Genomic DNA, 20,445 nt, shown 5'->3' with positions numbered 1-20,445 from the left:
CGTTTTTGTGACCGGTGTGGTCTGACTTCCAATGGCAACAATTCCCTGCTGTGCATTTGAACCTCCCCACACGGTGTTTGCAAAAGCTTTTTGAGGGCAGAGGGACCTATCTAGGGGCCTATCTATGGAGCGGTTATGCGAGTGGCCTTCTGGAAAGAAGCCCGGGGGGGGGGGGACGTCAAGCCAAATGAAGGTTTGCCTGAGCCCATGTATTTGTAAAGTCTGCCCAGCGTGGGCAGTGAACCACACAATGACGGGGTCCAAATTAACTGTTACCGCTCAAGAAAGAGATCGCGGGGCCGTTGTGGCGAGTTCTCTGCAAACATCCATTCGACGTGCCGCGGCCGTCAAAAAGCGAACAGAAAGTTGGAAATCATTAAGAAAGGGATAGAAAATAGGACAGAAAATATCCTATTGCCTCTATATAAATCCATGGTACCCCTACATCTTGAATACTGCGTGCCGATCTGGTCGCCCCACCTCAAAAGAGATATATTGGAATTGGGAAAGGTTCAGGGAAAGGGCGACAAAAATGATGAGGGGTCTGGAACAGCTTCCGTATGTGGAAAGATTAATAAGACTGGGACTTTTCAGCTTGGAAAAGAGACGGCTAAGGGGAGATACGATAGAGGTCTATAAAATCATGACTGGTGTGGAGACAGTAGATAAGGCAGTATTGTTTGCTACTTCTCATAACACAAGAACAAGGGGTCACCCAATGAAATTATTAGGCAGCAGGTTTAAAACAAAGAAAAGGAAGCATTTCTTCACACAACGCACACTCAACCTGGGGAACTCCTTGCCAGAGGATGTTGTGAAGGCCAAGACCATAACAGGGTTCAAAAAAGAACTAGATAAATTCATGGAGGTTAGGTCCATCAATGGCTATTAGCCGGGATGGGCAGGGATGGTGTCCCTAGCCTCTGTTTGCCAGAAGCTGGGAATGGGAGAGAGAGGACGGATCACTTGATGATTCCCTGTTCTGTCCATTCCCTCTGGGGCAACTGGCCCTGGCCACTGTCAGAAGACACTGGGCTAGCTGGGCCTTTGGTCTGACCCAGTAGGGCCATTCTTCTGTTCTTAATGGATCATTGTATGTGTGCGTGAGACTCTGAAGGGGAACTGGACAGACCTACCTTAATTATCCAAGCCGATCCAGTGAAAAAATATAAACAACATGAAGGTTGAATAATCTATAGGATTTTCAAAGTGCTTTGTACTGTTAATACAAGAGGACGGGAAGATGAGTGTTTTTTCAAACTACCGTGAGCCTTAGTGTCCTGATTTAAAAAGAAACACTGACTTTGATTTCGAAATTGCGGTGTTATATTTTACAGTCAGATGAGACCGTCACAGATGCAGCCCTGTCTGAACATTAAATCACTCAAGCATTTGGCATAAGAGGAAAAGATTCTTCCTATCCAAAATTCCCCTGCTCTTTCCAAAGAGGTGGCTGCATTTCCGCAGTGCATTTATACGTAGCGTGTGCGAAAGCAAAGTGCACTGATCCTGGCGGAAGGAGGGAGCGGGAATGAACCGCTAAGTCCTGCGGAGGTCACCTGAAGACAGACCTTCTCTGGGAGCCGTAGGAGGCTGGGAGCTCTTGGCGGGGTCCCGCTGGTTGGGGTCCGGCCAGTGAGATGGAGCCGCGGAGAGGTGTTCTGGAAGCGATGGTTCCCCCACTGCCCGGCCACCCACATGGGCAGGGGAAGCGAAGGGCAGGCAGTGAAGCCCAAAGTTCGTGTGGGCCCAGCAGCAGGGGTGGGGAGCTGCCTTGGGCAGCTGGGGGGAAGCCTAGACTGGGTGACCGGGGGCTGGTCAGTCTACGTAGGGGGAGCACGGCCCTCTTTTCCCCCTCCTGTGCCCCTGCCCTGTTGCTGGCAGAGAACGGGCACGCCTTCCCCACCCCAGAAGCAGCCGCACCCCACAACTGCCTTGCTATTTAGCGAAGGAGTGGGCGCACCGATTGGCCACCTAAACCGGGTGTGTGTGTGTGTGTGTGTGTGTGTGTGTGTGCGGGGGGGAGGGAGGGGAACACACTTGCAGATCTTTTGTCGATTTAAAAGGGCCAGTGCAGAGAAACCGGAGGCAAATCTGGGGCAGGCTGGCGAGGGAAAGGCGGGGAATAGACACGGAGTTTATAGCTTTCATGGGGAAGAAAAAGGCCAAAACTTGGGGGGGGGGGGTGTTCAGAGAAGACAGGCAAGATCTGCTGGAACTTGACCCCCCCTTTACAGGCAAATCCCCTGCAATTCACAGTCTCCCCCCCCCTCTCCACCGGAGTGTTTATCTCTCCCCTTCCAGACACAGACACGGGGTGGGGGGGACCCCCCCCCCCCCTCCATACCTCACTTTCCCACGGTCACTTTCCCACGGTCTCTGTCTCACTTTCCCTCTGGCTCCGGGCTGGTCCCAGCGGGAGAAAGTCCCCGGCCGGGCAGGGAGGGGTTAATGAGGGGATTCCCCCCCCCCCCAGCACGGACCCCGGGGGGAGCCGCAGCTGCTCGCCCAGCGTCTGATGATCTTGTTCTTTGTTCTCCCTGATTCCTGCCTCCTTCCTCCCGGCACCCACCGCTCCCGGCTGCTCCAGCCCCTTCCTGTGCCCGGCAAACCCCCGCCCCGTCCCGGGCTGGGGGGTGTCTGCGGGGGCTGGGGTCTGCCCTCGGGGACCGGGACAGGGGGAAAGAGGAGAGAGAGCGAGACCCTGGGCAAGGGCCTGCAGCTGCAGGGGGCATCAGTGGGGAGAGAGATTCCCGCCTCCCCACATCTGCCCCTCCCCTCCATTTGCTGCCCCATCCCTGGGCTGAGGACAAGTACCCCCCCCTCGCCCCCCAGCGCCGAGGGCCTCAGAGATCCCCCCTCTCCCTCCAGGACGCGCCCCGTCAGCCCAGACCCTTGCCTCGCTGAATAATAATTGCATGAATTCATAGCCTCATAGATTAGGGTTCATAGAAGATCAGGGTTGGAAGGGACCCCAGGAGGTATCTAGTCCAACCCCCTGCTCGAAGCAGGACCGATCCCCAATTAAATCATCCCAGCCAGGACTTTGTCAAGCCAGGTCTTAAAAACCTCTAAGGAAGGAGATTCCACCACCTCCCTAGGGAACCCATCCCAGTGTTTCACCCCCCTCCTTGTGAGATAAACGCTCTTGCAAGCTGTTAAATAATAACCTCTGCTGCCACTCTAGTTATTATATTACCCTACTGAGGCCAGTGTGGCCCCACGGCTGAGCGAGAGATGTCCTGGGCCTTGCACCTTGGGAGGAGAAAGAGCAAGCCGACTCTAGGCTAATTCTAAGTATGATTTATTGTTGTTCAAATACACCTGCCTTGGAGCGGAGAAACAGCCCAGGGGAAGCCTGCTCCTCCAGAAATCTCAGCCCATCCCGACGCCTGGTTCCCAGGTTGTTGCTTTGGGTGACAAATTGCCTCTGAATTCAGAGAACAAAGCCGGAGCCAACTCAGCTGTCTGCCACAACTTCTCTCCAAGGACAACTGATGCCCTAAATACACCGGGACACATTGTCTCCCAAAGGCTAAACATTTGCTCGCGTGCTCAGGAAAAGAACCTGGGGTCAGCCTGGATAGCAAGCAGAGCCACCTGTTACCTCCCACCATAACAGTTCCTGGTGGAAAGGAGCCACAAGGTCTATCCAATTCATAGAATATCAGGGTTGGAAGGTGAGGCGATCACCTAGTCCAACCCCCTTGCTCAAAGCAGGACCAATCCCCAGTTTTTGACCCAGAGCCCTAAATGGCCCCCTTGAGGATTGAACTCACAACCCTGGGTTTAGCAGGCCAATGCTCAAACCAGTCTAGTCGGGTAGGAGGGGAATTCAGCTTTGTGATGTCTCAGAGCTCTGAGACCAGATGGGGTGGGGCCTTCCTCAGTGTTGTCAACTCTCATGACGATTATTGTTTTCCGTAAAGCCCCAGCTCCTGGAGTCAAGTGGACATTTTTTCGCTCTTAAAGAAAAAAGTAAGTTTCTAGCCCTCGTGGCTACGGAGAAAGCTTCAAAATGTGACCCCCGTGCGCCCTGAAGACTCAGAAAGCAGAAGGCAAATAAAAAGAAGCCCAAATGTCTTTTGACACAGTCACATGATTGTAAAGACATGTTCATGATTTTGGGTGAGCCTGCCTCAGGGTTTCTGAGCCTTTGGGGTTGGCAATTCAGCAGAACACCGGAGTGACGAACACGCTGGGAACGGAGGACGTTCGTACCTCTGAACGAAACGTTCTGGTTGTTCTTTCCAAAGTTTACACCTGAACATGGCTGGGGGGCTCTGAAACTTTACTATGCAGAAGAAAATGGCTGCTATCCCTTTATTTTCTGTCAAATACATTTCACGCAATACTGTACTGTGTCTGAATTTGGATTTTTTGGTCTTTGCGGCTGCTGGATCACGTATGTCCGGTTCCAGAGGAGGTGTGTGGTTGACTGGTCAGTTTGTAACTCTGGTGTTTGGATCTCTGAGGTTCTCCAAAGCCTCTCAATACTTGAGGATTTAGATGTGGCATCTGTAAGCGTCCTGCCCCTTCCCACCACTCCCCGGCAGGGAAGCATGACAGGGTTTCTGAAGTCAAGTGACTTAGGGAGAAGGTTTTTCCTTCTATTGAGGCCCTGAGTTGACGTGAAACCACTCAGTGAGAACGGGGGATGGAGAAGCTAACACCCTTGCTGTCTAGGGTGACCGTATTTCCCAAAGGCTGGGGCTTGCATCTCTGCTCGCCCATGCCCTGCCTCCCCCCTGCTTTGGACTGGCATCACCACTCAGCGACAAATGCCCACTTTGGCCAAAAAAGTCGGGATGGCCGGGACAGGGCTGAAGAAAGGGATTGCCCTGCTGTCTCTCTGATGCCTGGCCAGGGATCCTGGCGTTGCCACAGTGGTCCGTATACAGAACTTTTCCCCCAGTGGCATGCACCAGGTTGAGTGGGGCTGGGACTGGGGGAGGGAGAGGGAAGATCCCACAAATCCGCCAGAATCCAGACGTCACGTTCAATGCTAGGCGTGTCTGGAGAACGTCCTGGAGTTTGCACCCTGCGGAGCTCAGAGACCAAGCCTCTGTTCCTCAGCATCCCTGCCCGCAACCCTCCCACCCAGAGAGACCACGGCTGGTGACACTGGCATGAGCAGGAACGGCTGGGCCCATCGCAGGGTCACTGAGGCACGAATGAGCTTTGGTAGAGCTAACATTCCTCATCCCGCTCTCCGGGTGCAGATGCTGATCCGCTGGGCTTAAACCATGTCACGCCTAGGGTGATGGTCGGGTAACGGCCCCACTCAGATCGCGCTCTGCTGTCTGAAGTGAGGGACCCATCTCCCCTTTCCTGAGCCAGTAACTGTCTCTGGAAATTTCTTTCCCCAGCTCTCTGGCCGTGCCCAGATTTGTCAGAAATCTCCCAACCCGGGTCAGTGAGAGAGGAGAAGGGGGTCACCCTGAACGGCAGGGGGGGTTTACCCTGAAGAGCTGAGTGTGGCCTGGCTCCGGAGGGGCTGGGAGCTGGGGTAGCTGTCACCCTACAGCACTCTCCGGAGTATACGAATCCTGTTCTGTTTCAGGGTGGGTGTGTTTGGCATGGAAGCGCCTCGGGGCAGGGTCCCCTTTCGCTGCACCTGCCGAGCAGTCAGAGGTGTGAAGTTCTGGCATGGCCTTCCAAGGGGAGCAGTGGGGGGCAAAAAAACGAACTGGCTTCAAGACTGCACTGGATACATTTACGGAGGGGATGGGATGAGGAGACTGCCTACAATGGCCTGTGGCCCATCGGCGACTGCCCATAGCAAAACTCCGCAACGGCCGGAGACGGGGCATTAGATGGGGAGGGCTCTGAGTTACTACAGAGATTTCTTTCCCCGGTATCTGCCTTGCCCACATGCTCAGAGTCTACTTGATCGCCTTATTTGGGGTTGGAAAGGAATTTTCCACCAGGATAGATTGGCAGAGACCCCGGGGTTTTTTCCACCTACCTCTGCAGTGTGGGGCATAGGTCACTTGCGGGTTTAAACTAGCATAAACGGTGGGTTCTCTGTAACTCGGAAGTCTTTAAACCAGTGGTTCTGAGCCTTTCCAGACTATTGTACCCCTTCCAGGAGTCTGATCTGTCTTGTGTACCCCCCGCAAGCTTCACCTCACTTAAAAACGACTTGCTTACAAAATTAGACAGCAACGTACAGAAGTGTCACGGTGCGCACTTACTGAAAAATTGCTTCCTTTCCATTTTTACCAGCTCATTATAAATCAATTGGAATATCAATATTGCACTTACATTTCAGTGTGTCATCTATCGAGAGGCATAAACAAGTCATTGTCTGTATGAAATTGTCGTTTTGTCCTGACTTTGGCAGTGCTTTTTGTGTTACCCGTTGTAAAACTAGACAAATATCGAGATGAGTTGATGGACCCCTCGTGGAAGACCTCTGTGTACCCCAGGGGTACGTGTATCCTTGGTCGAGAACCACTGCTTTAAACCTTGATTTGAGGACTTCCCTAACTCAGCCAGTGGTTAGGGGGTCTATTACAGGAGTGGGTGAGTGAGGTTCTGTGGCCTGTGACGTGCAGGAAATCGGACTAGATGGTCATGATGGTCTTTTCTGACCTTAAGGCCTAGGAGTAGTCAAGTTGAAGGAATAGGAAGGGGACGCTTTCTTGAACCCCCCCCCCCCCCACACACACACACGCTGGGACAAAACCACACGTCCTTTCTGCAGACACTTGCCCAGGCCATGCTTGGCTGTGACCCTGAGACTATTATTGTCCTGGAAGGGGGTTTCAACGGCAATGTAGATTAGGTTTTGGACAGGAACCATGAGGAGCCACACGCTCCATCAGCCGGGGGACTGTATTGTCTCCTGCAGACCTTTGGATTAGTAGCTGTCTGGCAGTTCTCCCATCCCACTGCTAGGCAGTACCCTTGCCTGAAGGCTACTCCCAACCAGGTCTTAGGGGCTATCATTTTTATACCACGAAGGCAAGTGTGAATATATTTGTTCAGTCTTCTAGGTCTCCCAGAAACGAGGAGTCTGGTGGCACCTTAAAGACTAACAGATTTATTTGGGCATAAGCTTTTGTGGGTAAAAAACCCCACTTCTTCAGATGTATGAAGTGAAAATTACAGATACATGGCTGGGATGATTTAGATGGGGTTGGTCCTGCTTTGAGCAGGGGATTGGACTGGATGACCTCCTGAGGTCTCTTCTAATCCTGATAGTCTATGATTCTATGAAATATACTGGCACATGAAGAGAGGGAAGTCACCTTACCAGTGGAGAACCAGTGATGTCCAGGCCAATTCAGTCAGGGTGGATGTGGTCCACTCCCAATAATTGTTTAGGAGGTGTCAATACCAAGAGAGGAAAAATTGCTTTTGTAGTGAGCCAGCCACTCCCAGTCCCTACTCAAGCCCAAATTAACAAACCCCGTTGCCTACTCTGTCCCATATCTACTCTAGTGACACCATCAGAGGACCCAACCACATCAGCCACACCATCAGAGGCTCGTTCACCTGCACGTCTACCAATGTGATATATGCCATCATGTGCCAACAATGCCCCTCTGCCATGTACATTCGCCAAACCGGACAGTCTCTATGCAAAAGGTGAAATGGACACAAATCGGACATCGGGAATGGTAAGATACAAAAGCCAGTCGGAGAACACTTCAATCGCCCTGGACACTCAATTACAGATTGAAAAGTAGCTATCCTTCAACAAAAAACTTCAAAAACAGACTTCAAAGAGAAACTGCAGAGCTACAATTCATTTGCAAATTTAACACCCTCAATTTGGGCTTGAACAGGGACTGGGCGTGGCTGGCTCACTACAAAAGAAAAGACGACTGAAGTGATCCTGATAACAGTCTTCAAATATGTTACGGTCTGTTATCAAGAGGACAGTGATCAATTGTTCGCCACGGAGCAGCAGGATAGTACAAGCAATAATAGGCTGGATCAGCAGCCAGGGAGGTTTAGGATGGATATTAGGAAAACCTTTCCAACTATAGGGATAGATAATTACTGGACTAGGTTACCAAGGCCTTGTCTACATGGGAAAGTCGATCTAAGCTAGGCAATTTGAGTTACATGAATAGCATAACTCAAGTCAACGTAGCTTAGATCAACTTACCGCGGGGTCCACGCTACGCTGGGTCATTGGGAGACGCTCTCCCGTGGACTCCCCTTACTCTTCTCATTCTGGTGGAGTACAGAAGTTGACGGGAAAGTGATCTGTGGTTGATTTAGTGGGACTTCACTAGATCCGCTAAATCCACCACCACTGCATCGATCCCCCGGTAAGTGTAGACAAGCCCCAAGAGAGGTTGTGGAATAGCGATCACTGGAGGTGTTTAAATAAATACCCGTGAGGGATGTTATATTCGATTCTGCCTCAGGATGGACCAGCTGACTTTGTGAGGTTTATTTTAGTCCTATTTTTGTATGATTTTAGGGTTCATTGTCCTAGTCCTTCACTTTGACCATGTCTCCCTGTGGAGAATGTGGGAATTTTTGTAATCTCATAACACAAGAACGAGGGGTCACCCAATGAAATTAATAGGCAGCAGGTTTAAAACAAATGAAAGGAAGTATTTCTTCACACAACACACAGTCAACCTGTGGAACTCATTGCCAGAGAATGGTGTGAAGTCCAAGACTATAACAGGGTTCAAAAAAGAACTAGATAAGTTCATGGAGGATCGGTCCATCAATGGCTATTAGCCAGGATGGGCAGGGAGGGTGTCCCTAGCCTCTGTTTTCCCGAAGCTGGGAATAGGTGACAGGAGATAGATCATCTGATGATGACCTGTTCTGTTCATTCCTGCTGAAGCACCTGGCATTGGTCACTGTCGGAAGACAGGACACTGGGCTAGATGGACCTTTGGTCTGACCCAGTATGGCCGTTGTTTTAATTTTTTTAAAGAAACATGCATCACTCCATTTCCCCTCTCACTTTGCATTGGGAACTACTGGGTGTGAGGAAGTTAATTCCTTCTCTGGAACAGGGGAAGTCATGGTTCTTGGTGTACCATTGTCCCATCCAGGCTGGCATGGATACACCGTCAAGAACGGTCCACATACAAATGGAGCCCCCTGGTCAGGCAATGGAAGATCCATCTGTCACAGTTCAGGGCAACTGGACCTGCGTTTCCTTCAGTGGCCCAGCAAAGGCTTTGGGGGAGACATGCCTCTGTCTACCTTCTGATGGGGGTATTTTCAGAATGGATAGTGACTTCCCTTTGTAATTCCCAGCACAGACAGGTTGCTATGGATAGACGTTACCACAGAGTTCCTTCTAAGCAAACCGACTTTATTCTTAAGGTAAAAACCATGGGAGAAAAAACATATCACAAACAATAGAAGCTACACACATGCTAAGACGCTTACCAGGGTTCATCCCAGCTCTCACACGGGCTCTGAGAAGTGCAGTCTTTTATGACCCATCTGTAGGAGCACCCTCGTCATAATAAGTTCATTAGCACTTCTGCTCAGAACAAACACAGTCTTACGAAGCCCCCATGGGCCAATCCACCCCTAAGGACAGGGGCCCTCTGTAGACCAGGGAATCCACCACAATGCTTGGTGAATTGTTCCCGTGGTGAATTACCCTCACTATTTAAAAACATACACCCGATTAACACTCTTCATTTTTTAGCTTTAACCCTCAGTCCCTGGATCCAGTTAGACCTTCCTCGGCTGGATTCAAGAGACCTTTAAGATTTGTTCCCCACGAGATACTTATGGACTGTAATCAAGGCACCCCTTAACTGTCTCTTTGTTCACCTAAATAGATTGAACTCCTTGACTCTACCACTGCAAGACAAGTTTTCTAATCCTTTAATCATTCTTGTGGCTCTTCTCCGACTCCTCTCCAATTTATCAACATCCTTCTTGAATGGTGGGCATCAGAATTGGACACGGTATTCCAGTAGTGGTTTCACGAGAAGTAAAATAATCACCCTATTACTACTCAAGAGTCCCCTATTTATGCAATGCACATTCACATTATAAAGTTTGCGGACGATACCTCGCCGGGAGGGGTTGCAAGTGCTTTGGAGGACCGGATTAAAATTCAAAATGATCTGGACAAACTGGAGAAATGGTCTGAAGCCAATAGGATGAAATTCAATAAGGACAAATGCACAGTACTCCACTTAGGAAGGAACAACCAATTGCACACATACAAAATGGGAAATGACAGCCTAGGAAGGAGCACTGCGGAAAGGGATCTGGGGGTCATAGTGGATCACAAGCTAAATATGAGTCAACGGTGTAATGCAGTTGCAAAAAAAAAGCGAACCTCATTCTGGGAGGTATTAGCAGGAGTGTTGTAAGCAAGACACGAGAAGTAATTCTTCCGCTCCACTCCACGCTGATTAGGCCTCAACTGGAGGATTGTGTCCAGTTCTGGGCGTCACATTTCAGGAAACATGTGGACAAACTGGAGAGAATCCAGAGAAGAGCAACAAAAACGATTGAAGGTCTAGAAACCATGACCTAGGAGGGAAGATTGAAAAAACTGGGTTTGTTTAGTCTGGAAAAGAAAAGATTGAGAGGGGCCAGGATAACAGTTTTCAAGTACATAAAAGGTTGTTACAAGGAGGAAGGAGAAAAATTGTTCTTCTTAACCTCTGTGGATAGGACAAGACGCAATGGACTTAAATTGCAGGAAAGGCGGTTTAGGTTGGACATTAGGAAAAACTTCCTAACTGTCAGGGTAGTTAAGCACCGAAATAAATTGCCTAGTGAGGTTGTGGAATCTCCGTCATTTTGAGATTTTTAAGAGCAGGTTGGACAAACACCTGTCAGGGATGGTCTAGATAATACTTCGTCCTGTCTTGTGTGCAGGGGACTGGACTAGATGTCCTCTCGAGGTCCCTTCCAGTTCTATAATACTATCATTAGCTCTTTTGGCCACAGCATCACACCACGACCCCCAAATCTCTTCCAGAATCACTGCTTCCCAGGATAGAGTCCCTCATTCTGTATGTATGGCCTACATTCACATGTAGCTGTATTAAAACACACATTGTTTGCTTGGGCCCTGTTTACTCAGTAATCCAGATCGCTCTGAATCAGGGACCTGTCCTTTTCAGTATTTACCACTCCCCCCTATTCTTTGTCATCGGCAAACTTCATCGTGATGATTCTCTGTTTTCTTCCAGCTCACTGATAAAAATGTTAATCAGTATTCAGCCGACAAGACATCCATGTTGGGCCCCTTTGGAAACAGACCCAATTGATGGCGATTCCCCTTTTACAATGACATGTTGGGACCTATCTGTTAGCTTGTTTTTAATCCATGTAATACGTGCCTGTGACATTATTGACATAATCTCTACCTGTATAGATCACTGTTGCAACCACTGTTATATATTTGCAGCAAATACAGTACACAGGTTGTCGTTTAAAGTGTCTATGGAAAGGTGATGGTTTGCTGGTTATGATTCTGCTATCTGGATGCATGTATCATTTTTGTAGTTGAAGTTAGGAATATTGGCTCTGTACTGTCTGTAATTCAAACTTGTGCTGTGCTTCTGGGGGACACCCCAGACAAGTTGGTGTCATCTCTGCCTAGCCTGCTGGATGGCCCATTAAGGACCATCAGCAATACAATTGAGAGAAGGCAAGGGATACACCTTGTGACTCAGCAAAGTGTGCAGGGACTTGCCCATGTGGCTCCAAACTCCATTTTGCTGGAATTTTCCACAGTAAGAACAAAGAGGGGTTCTTACACCTGGAAAAGACTATAAAAGGCTGATGCCTCATCTCCACCTTGTCTTCAGTCCTGCTTCTTGCTTCTGGAGGGACTTTACTATAAACTGAAGTTCTGAACAAAGGACTGAAAGACCCATCCCAGCTGGGGATGTTCTCCAGAGACTGGATTTGAACCTGCAGTTTATTCCACCACTGCTACAAGAACTTGGCCATGACTGGATGGAATTGAGTCCATGTAACCAATTCTGGCTCTCATCTCTATCTTTTTCCTTTTATGAATGAACCTTTAGATTTTAGATTCTAAAGGATTGGCCAGAGCGTGATTTGTGGGTAAGATCTGATTTGTATATTGACCTGGGTCTGGGGCTTGGTCCTTTGGGATCGAGGGAACCTTTTTTCTTTTACTGGGATATTGGTTTTCATAACCATTTGTCCCCATGACGAGTGGCCCTGGTGGAGATACGGGGAAACTGGAGTGTCTAAGGGAATTGCTAGTGTGACTTGTGGTTAGCCAGTGGGTTAAAATCAAAGTCTTCTCTGTCTGGCTGGTTGGGTTTGCCTTGGTGTGCACAGAAACCCCAGCCTTGGGCTGTGACTGCCCTGCTTGAAGCAATGTGTCTTGAACGGTCACTCTCAGTGGGGTCCCACCAGAACCAGTCTCATTACAATGCCATGTTCATTTTATAGCATTCTAGTTTTTTAATCAAAATACCTTGTGGTATCAAGTCAAATGCCCTATAGAAGTTAAGTAGTTTATATTAATACTATTATCTTCATCAATCAAACTTGTAACCTCAACAAAAAAGATACCAAGTTTCATAGAATCATAGAAGATCAGGGTTGGAAGGGCCCTCAGGAGGTCATCTAGTCCAACCCCCTGCTCAAAGCAGGACAAGTTTGTTTGACAGGATCTATTTTCCATAAACTCACGCTGATTGGCATTAATGACAACCATGTTACTCAATTATCTTGAACTGTGGACTGAATTGCACTTGAGCTTCTTCCATATCATCATGAAGGAGCAGGGGAAAAGCAAAAATAAAGTAAGAAACGACAATTTTAGTACATGGTTCTTTGTCTCAAGGTCCCCAAATCTGAGCTACATCCTGGCAACCAAAACTAACATACAGTTACGTGACTGAATGGGCTTCAGGCAGGAGAGAAAAATCCACATCACAGACAAATGTGCTGGAGTTCACATAAAATGAAATTCCAAAGCAGGTTACCTATGTGAACTCCAGAATCAGGAGAACAGATTCCTGCACTGCATTCTCCTCTCACCCATTCAAACCTGCTTCAGTCCGCCCCACTTCATTATTATTGAGTCAAGTTATTTACAAAAGGTTTTCCCCGTTTCGATGATGCTAGAACATCCAGTCTTCTCATCTGGAAACAATCCCAGCTCAGCAGCAAAAAGCCCAGGAAAAGCTTTGCCAATAGATGGAGAAAGGGATGAAAACACTGAACCATCACGGAGTGGTTTTGTGATCCTCTCAACTCCCCCTCCAGGCCTCTGACACGTTCATCTCCAGCCCTAGTGAGTCTGATTTAAGATCCAGTTGTGATTCCTAAGCACGGAGAGCTGAGAAGACTGGATCATGTCGCACTTTGGGAGGCGGAAGGATAAAATGGGGAGAGGGTAAGCTCCATTGCGGCTCCCACAGACGCTAACTCTGCTGGGTTGAGGGGGGGTTGAACGGTGATGGAAAAGGAGGGAATCCATCAAGCTCACCCTATTGCCTTCCGGTGTCAATGGTGGCTGAAAGGACACTTTAATCCCATCCCTGCTCCAGATGTTCGTTATATTTAAGTATATTTTTAAATGAGAAAAATGGTAGGAACTATAGCTTCTGTTTAATACAACCCAGAACAGCCGGGAGCGAGACAATCTCTCACCAAAGGGGGAACTCAGTGACTCCGCCAATCACCCGGCTAATGGGAGTAAAAAGTAGAAATGTGGTGCTCAGAGTTTTGTCTAGACTAGAAAAGGCGTGTAGATTAGGACAGGTCAAGGGGCAATGTGTTCGTTAACCCTGACCATTATACCTGTGAGAGGGCAGTACTGCAAATATACTTGTCTTTTTACATGAGGATCGCTACCTCAAGCTAGCTAGCCCCTGGGAAAATCCCAGGGGAGACGAGGTAGATTTTACCTCAGTGTAGCAAGGTGAAGGCATCCCATCTCCCCTACCTGGGGCTGATGGACATTCCCGGTAGGAGGGACCTACATTCTCATGACTCAGGACAAAGGAGCGGATAGAAAGGACCAAAGAAGAGCAAGCTGCAAAAATCAACAGTGTGCTACTCATCTGGGGTGGGGGGAGTTGCGGGACCCACAGTGAGGCAAACACCGCAAAGAGCCTTAAAGGTCACGATGTGGGAATTAGAAAAGCATCCAAAAACTTTTTTTTTTTTTGACAGCCTTAGACAAGCTTTTTGTGGTGTTGCTCTCCCTTGTGGAGACTCTGATGTCTAACCAGGTGTGAGCTCTGATTAAAGCTTCTCCCACACTCCGAGCATCGATAGGGTCTTTCCCCCGTGTGGATTCGCTGATGTATGATAAGGGTTGAGCTCACACTGAAGCTTTTCCCGCACTCGGAGCATTCATAGGGTCTCTCCCCCGTGTGGAGTCTCTGATGCGCAACAAGGGCAGAGCTCACGCTGAAGTGTTTCCCGCACTCACAGCATTCATAGGGTCGCTCTCCTGTGTGGATCCTCTGATGTGCAATAAGAGCCGAGCTCTGAGGGAAGCTTTTCCCACACTCAGAGCATCTATAGGGGGTCTCTGCCATGTGTATTCTCTGATGCTGAGTAAGGTTGGAACGGTCAGTGAAACTTTTCCCGCAGTCGGAACACGTAAAGGGTCTATGTCCCGTGTGAATTCTCCAGTGTGTGATAAGGTTTGAGCTCACGCTGAAGTTTTTCCCGCATTCGCAGCACTTATAGGGCGCCTCTCCCGTGTGGATCCTCTGATGTCGAATAAGGGTTGAGCTCCGACTAAAGCTTTTCCCGCACTCGCGGCATTCATAGGGTCTCTCTCCCGTGTGGGTTCGCTGATGCCGGATAAGATCGGAGCTGTCCGTGAAGCTTTTCCCGCACTCACAGCACTCATAGGGTCTCTCCCCCGTGTGGGTTCGCTGATGCCTGGTAAGGTTTGAGCTGTCCGTGAAGCTTTTCCCGCATTCTGAGCACGTAAAGGGCTTATTTCCCATGTGAATTCTCCAGTGCGTAATAAGGTTTGAGTGTCGATTGAAGCTCTTCCCACACTCAGAGCACGAAAAGGGTCGATTTCCTGTGTGGATGGTCTGATGTGCGATCAGGTTGGAGCTCACGCTGAAGCTTTTCCCACATTCCAAGCACTTAAACGGTCGGTTTCCTGTGTGGATTCTCTGATGCCGAATAAGGTGCGAGTTCCGATGGAAGGTTTTCCCACATTCACCGCATTCATAGGGTGGCTCTCCAGCGCGGATTCTCTCCGGCTGAAGAAGAGCCGAATGGCTACTGATGTTTTCTCCCCACTCAGGGCACGTGGGCTCTCTCTCACTTGTGGGGATGCTCTGCTGGGCTGTGGTTTCCTTGAGGTCCTCGTGACAATGACCCACTTTCTCCCTTGGCTCATTTCCCCGCTCCCGCTCTGGCCTGTGCTGACTCTCACAACCTTTTCCCTGCTTCCAGCTCCTGGACACATCCCCTTTAGATCTTTGTGATAACGCCACATGTGATTCCCCGTGCTCAGCATCTTCCTGCTCCTCATTCTCACTCACCGTCCCATCACCTGCTGGGACAGAGAGAGAAACCTCAGAAACAGGAGTGGAAAAAGGGGAGAGGGTGACGCTAAGCACCCGTGTCTTTTAATGCAATGATATTAGTGCAATAATATGTGTTGTTCATTTTCAAATGATATCCCAGTATATGCCTTGTGGGGTATCATTTGAAAATGACCACCCCACGACGAACACACATTATTGCAAACTAAGCGGCAGTTCTGCAGAAAGGGGCCTGGGGGTGACAGTGGATGAGAAGCTGGATACGAGTCAGCAGTGTGCCCTTGTTGCCAAGAAGGTTGGAGGGAAAAGGGAAGAAGGAGGATCCTGGGAACTACAGGCCAGTCAGCCTCACCTCTGTCCCTGGAAAAATCATGGAGCAGGTCCTCAAAGAATCAATCCTGATGCACTTGCATGAGAGGAAAGTGATCAGGAACAGCCAGCATGGATTCACCAAGGGAAGGTCGTGCCTGACTAATCTAATCGCCTTTTATGATGAGATTACTGGTTCTGTGGATGAAGGGAAAGCAGTGGATGTATTGTTTCTTGACTTTAGCAAAGCTTTTGACGCGGTCTCCCACAGTATTCTTGTCAGCAAGTTAAGGAAGTATGGGCTGGATGAATGCACTACAAGGTGGGTAGAAAGCTGGCTAGATTGTCGGGCTCAACGGGTAGTGATCAATGGCTCCATGTCTAGTTGGCAGCCGGTATCAAGTGGAGTGCCCCAGGGGTCAGTCCTGGGGCCAGTTTTGTTCAATATCTTCATAAATGATCTGGAGGATGGTGTGGATTGCACTCTCAGCAAATTTGCGGATGATGCTAAACTGGGAGGAGTGGTAGATACGCTGGAGGGGAGGGATAGGATACAGAAGGACCTAGACAAATTGGAGGATTGGGCCAAAAGAAATCTGATGAGGTTCAATAAGGATAAGTGCAGGGTCCTGCACTTAGGACGGAAGAACCCAATGCACAGCTACAGACTAGGGACCGAATGGCTAGGCAGCAGTTCTGCGGAAAAGGACCTAGGGGTGACAGTGGACGAGAAGCTGGATATGAGTCAGCAGTGTGCCCTTGTTGCCAAGAAGGCCAATGGCATTTTGGGATGCATTAGTAGGGGCATCGCCAGCAGATTGAGGGTTTTGGGCCCCACACGACAAGAAGGATGTGGATAAATTGGAGAGAGTCCAGCGAAGGGCAACAAAAATGATGAGGGGACTGGAACACATGACTTATGAGGAGAGGCTGAGGAAACTGGGATTGTTTAGTCTGCGGAAGAGAAGAATGAGGGGGGATTTGATAGCTGCTTTCAACTACCTGAAAGGGGGTTCCAAAGAGAATGGCTCTAGACTGTTCTCAGTGGTAGCGGATGACAGAACAAGGAGTAATGGTCTCCAATTGCAGTGGGGGAGATTTAGGTTGGATATCAGGAAAAACTTTTTCACGAGGAGGGTGGTGACGCACTGGAATGGGTTCCCTAGGGAGGTGGTGGAATCTCCTTCCTTAGAAGTTTTTAAGGCCCGGCTTGACAAAGCCCTGGCTGGGATGATTTAGTTGGGGTTGGTCCTGCTTTGAGCAGGGGGTTGGACTAGATACCTCCTGAGGTCCCTTCCAAGCCTCATCTTCTATGATAATAATGCAGCATGTGAAATTATACACACTCCCAAAATTTGTGCTTTGAAGTCTATGACGAACAGGCATTTAAACTAGGCATGTCAGTGTGAACGGATCTCTCAGAGTAGGGTTATTGGGTTGTAATTTAAAATACATCCAAAGGTCACCCCCTCTCCAACCCTGCTGCCAAGACTTAGTAACGTTTCAGCACGGCGGTGGCGGTGGAATGTTTCTGGTAGGGGCGTGTTACACTGGGGTAAAAGATTATTTAAGGGTAGCTGAGATAGGACAACTTGTTGTCCAAAACAATACCATGGGGATTTTATTTAAACTAGAATAAATGGAACTTGATTCTACAGTAACGTTAAATAGATGAATATATATAATAAAAAGGTACACACACACTATAAAACTTACTACTGAGTGTACTTAACTATAACCCTCTAAATAAAGAAACAGATCTCTCTCGGTATGCACAGGTTATTAACTCTTAGGTCGTGGTGGTTTATCTCACAGGTGGTGGTGATTATTTTAGTTCAACGTAGTTATTTCCCCAAATATCTCACTGGGTGCTGTATGACACCCAAGTCAGTCTTTGAGCCTCGAGTGCCCCTTGTGACTTCCTGAAGGGATAGACTCAACTCGGAGGGGTGAACACTATTTATCTCTCTCCGTTCTGAGAGCTGACCATTTATTCCTACCCTTTGTTTCCTATCAGTCCAGGAGAGCCCCTTCCCTCTTATCCCACGACAGCTTACTTTGCTTAAGAGTCCTTGGTGCTTAAGACCTCTCCCTCTTTTGTGGCACCCCACGAGCACCAGCTCCCCATCATCTTCTTGCCTCCCACTGCTCCCTGCCCTCCCTTCTCCCAAGGACTCCTGGAGAGGAACCTCACACGGTCTCCTGTCAGTGGATGGCCCCACCTGACTGTCACACCCTCCATGCACTTGGGGGGTTGTTATAGCAGATGACCAGTTCTGTTATAGTTCGGCTTGGAAAGATGAAATTTTTACCAGTACATGCTGATGAACACTGACCGCACCGTACATTCACATACGGATGGGAAAATATTTCTATCGATAGCCATCTGTATTTCCAGATAGGCAAAATAAGAAAAATACTGCTTGAGAACTTATTAGGGTTGGATGTCAGGTGACTTACTTGGTATATTTTGACGTGTGACGTTGACGACTTGTGTTTTAACCGTTATAAAGCATTCACTTTTTCAACGTCGACATCTGGGGTCATAAAATAATTGTCTGGCCTCTCCCCTCCCCTGCATAATTTCCTGAAACTGTGAACATTTAAATCACAAAAGATCAGGGTTGGAAGGGACCTCAGGAGGTCATCTAGTCCAACCCCCTGCTCAAAGCAGGACCAATCCCCAACTAAATCATCCCAGCCAGGGCTTCGTCAAGCCTTAAAAACCTCTAAGGAAGGAGATTCCACCACCTCCCTAGGGAACCATTTAAAATCATTTAAAGTCCTGGACCTCCATGGCAGTATTCTCTGAAATGGTTCCTCTGTTCCATGCGCAGGGCTGGTAAGAGAGCAGAACTGAAAGCTCTTGATGTGCGGGTGAGGCGACGGTGTAGGGAGGAGGGATTTCAGTTTATTAGCAACTGGGGAAGAACTCCAACGAAACCAGAACGGAACCAGATTGCTGCCACACAAAATTCAGAGAAGATAGTAGAGGGTTTTTTTTGTTTGTTTGTTTTTGTTTTTGGTTTTTTTTTACAAGTATGGGGTGAGGGAAAGCCAAGAGGTGTGGAGGCGCACATGGTTCAGACAAAGACATCTCTTAGGGATGAGTTTAATTAAAGGGGGACGTCTATATCTCAGTAAAGAAGACAGGAAAGAAGTCCAGATAGGAGGTAGTGAGGAACAGTCAAATGAAACAGAATCCCATTTAAATAGAACACATGAAGGAAAGCACTGACAAAATTTAGAAAGACTGGTATACAAATACAAGAAGTCGAAATAATACAATGGTTGAAACGGAGTGCCTGACATGCCATGAGGGTATTGATAGAATAGGCATCATGGAAACTTGGTGGAGAGAGACTAATCAGTGGGACATGGTAATACAATGTTTTGTTCAATATCTTCATAAATGATCTGGGGGATGGTGTGGATTGCACCCTCAGCAAGTTTGCAGATGACACTAAACTGGGAGGAGAGGTAGATACGCTGGAGGGCAGGGATAGGATACAGAGGGACCTAGATAAATTGGAGGATTGCGGCCAAAAGAAATCTGATGAGGTAACAAGGACAAGTGCAGAGCCCTGCACTTAGGACGGAAGAATCCCATGCACCGCTACAGACTAGGGACCGAATGGCTAGGCAGCAGTTCTGCAGAAAAGGACCTAGGGGTGACAGTGGACGAGAAGCTGGATATGAGTCAGCAGTGTGCCCTTGTTGCCAAGAAGGCCAATGGCATTTTGGGATGTATAAGTAGGGGCATAGCGAGCAGATCGAGGGACGTGATTGTTCCCCTCTATTCGACATTGGTGAGGCCTCATCTGGAGTACTGTGTCCAGTTTTGGGCCCCACACTACAAGAAGGATGTGGATAAATTGGAGAGAGTCCAGCGAAGGGCAACAAAAATGATTAGGGGACTGGAACACATGAGTTATGAGGAGAGGCTGAGGGAGCTGGGATTGTTTAGCCTGCAGAAGAGAAGAATGAGGGGGGATTTGATAGCTGCTTTCAACTACCTGAAAGGGGGTTCCAAAGAGGATGGCTCTAGACTGTTCTCAGTGGTGGCAGATGACAGAACAAGGAGAGTGGGGGAGATTTAGGTTGGATATTAGGAAAAACTTTTTCTCTAGGAGGGTGGTGAAACACTGGAATGGGTTCCCTAGGGAGGTGGTGGAATCTCCTTCCTTAGAGGTTTTTAAGGTCCGGCTTGACAAAGCCCTGGCTGGGATGATTTAATTGGGGATCGGTCCTGCTTTGAGCAGGGGGTTGGACTTGATACCTCCTGGGGTCCCTTCCAACCCTGATATTCTATTCTAATACCAGGGTACAAAATATAAAGGAACGACAAAGTAGGTCATACTGGTTGGGGAGTGGCACCATCTGGTAAAGAAAGCAGAGAGTCAAATAAAATAAAATAAAAAATTAGATGAAACAAGCTGCACCGTAGAATATCTATGGATAGAAATTCCGAGCTTGAATAAAAAGAATACAGCAGTAGGGATATAACACCACCCACCAGATCAGGACTGTGAAACGCTGCAGAAGTTTACAGAGTCTACAAAACCAGAAAGAACAAATAATACTGATGTGAACTACCCTGATGTTGACTGGGTAAATGTCACCTCAGGGGGTGAGCAGAGGTGAAACTTTTAGATGCCAT

At 48.5% G+C, this 20,445-nt stretch overlaps 1 protein-coding gene across 10 annotated transcripts in view; it reads right to left on the bottom strand.

Annotated features, from left to right (window-relative positions):
• The window catches only part of LOC125628634 (uncharacterized), a 99,009-nt gene that overhangs the window by 68,270 nt on the left and 10,294 nt on the right, over positions 1–20,445 (bottom strand). For 4 of the 10 annotated variants that reach the window (XM_075123984.1, XM_075123981.1, XM_075123983.1 and 1 more), the window contains one exon: positions 12,322–15,484. The exons of 5 other annotated variants lie outside the window; for them this stretch is intronic. In XM_075123984.1, the coding sequence (XP_074980085.1) occupies positions 14,133–15,484 (1,352 nt within the window). In that variant the 3' untranslated portion in view covers positions 12,322–14,132. Of the gene's footprint in view, positions 1–12,321; positions 15,488–20,445 lie in introns of those variants that run through there. One more of the 10 variants, XM_075123980.1, reaches the window with a different exon arrangement.

This window comes from Caretta caretta, chromosome 28 (genome assembly GCF_965140235.1).
Source record: "Caretta caretta isolate rCarCar2 chromosome 28, rCarCar1.hap1, whole genome shotgun sequence".
NCBI classification, from domain to species: Eukaryota; Metazoa; Chordata; order Testudines; family Cheloniidae; genus Caretta; species Caretta caretta.
This window is presented reverse-complemented; position numbering and strand designations above follow the sequence as displayed.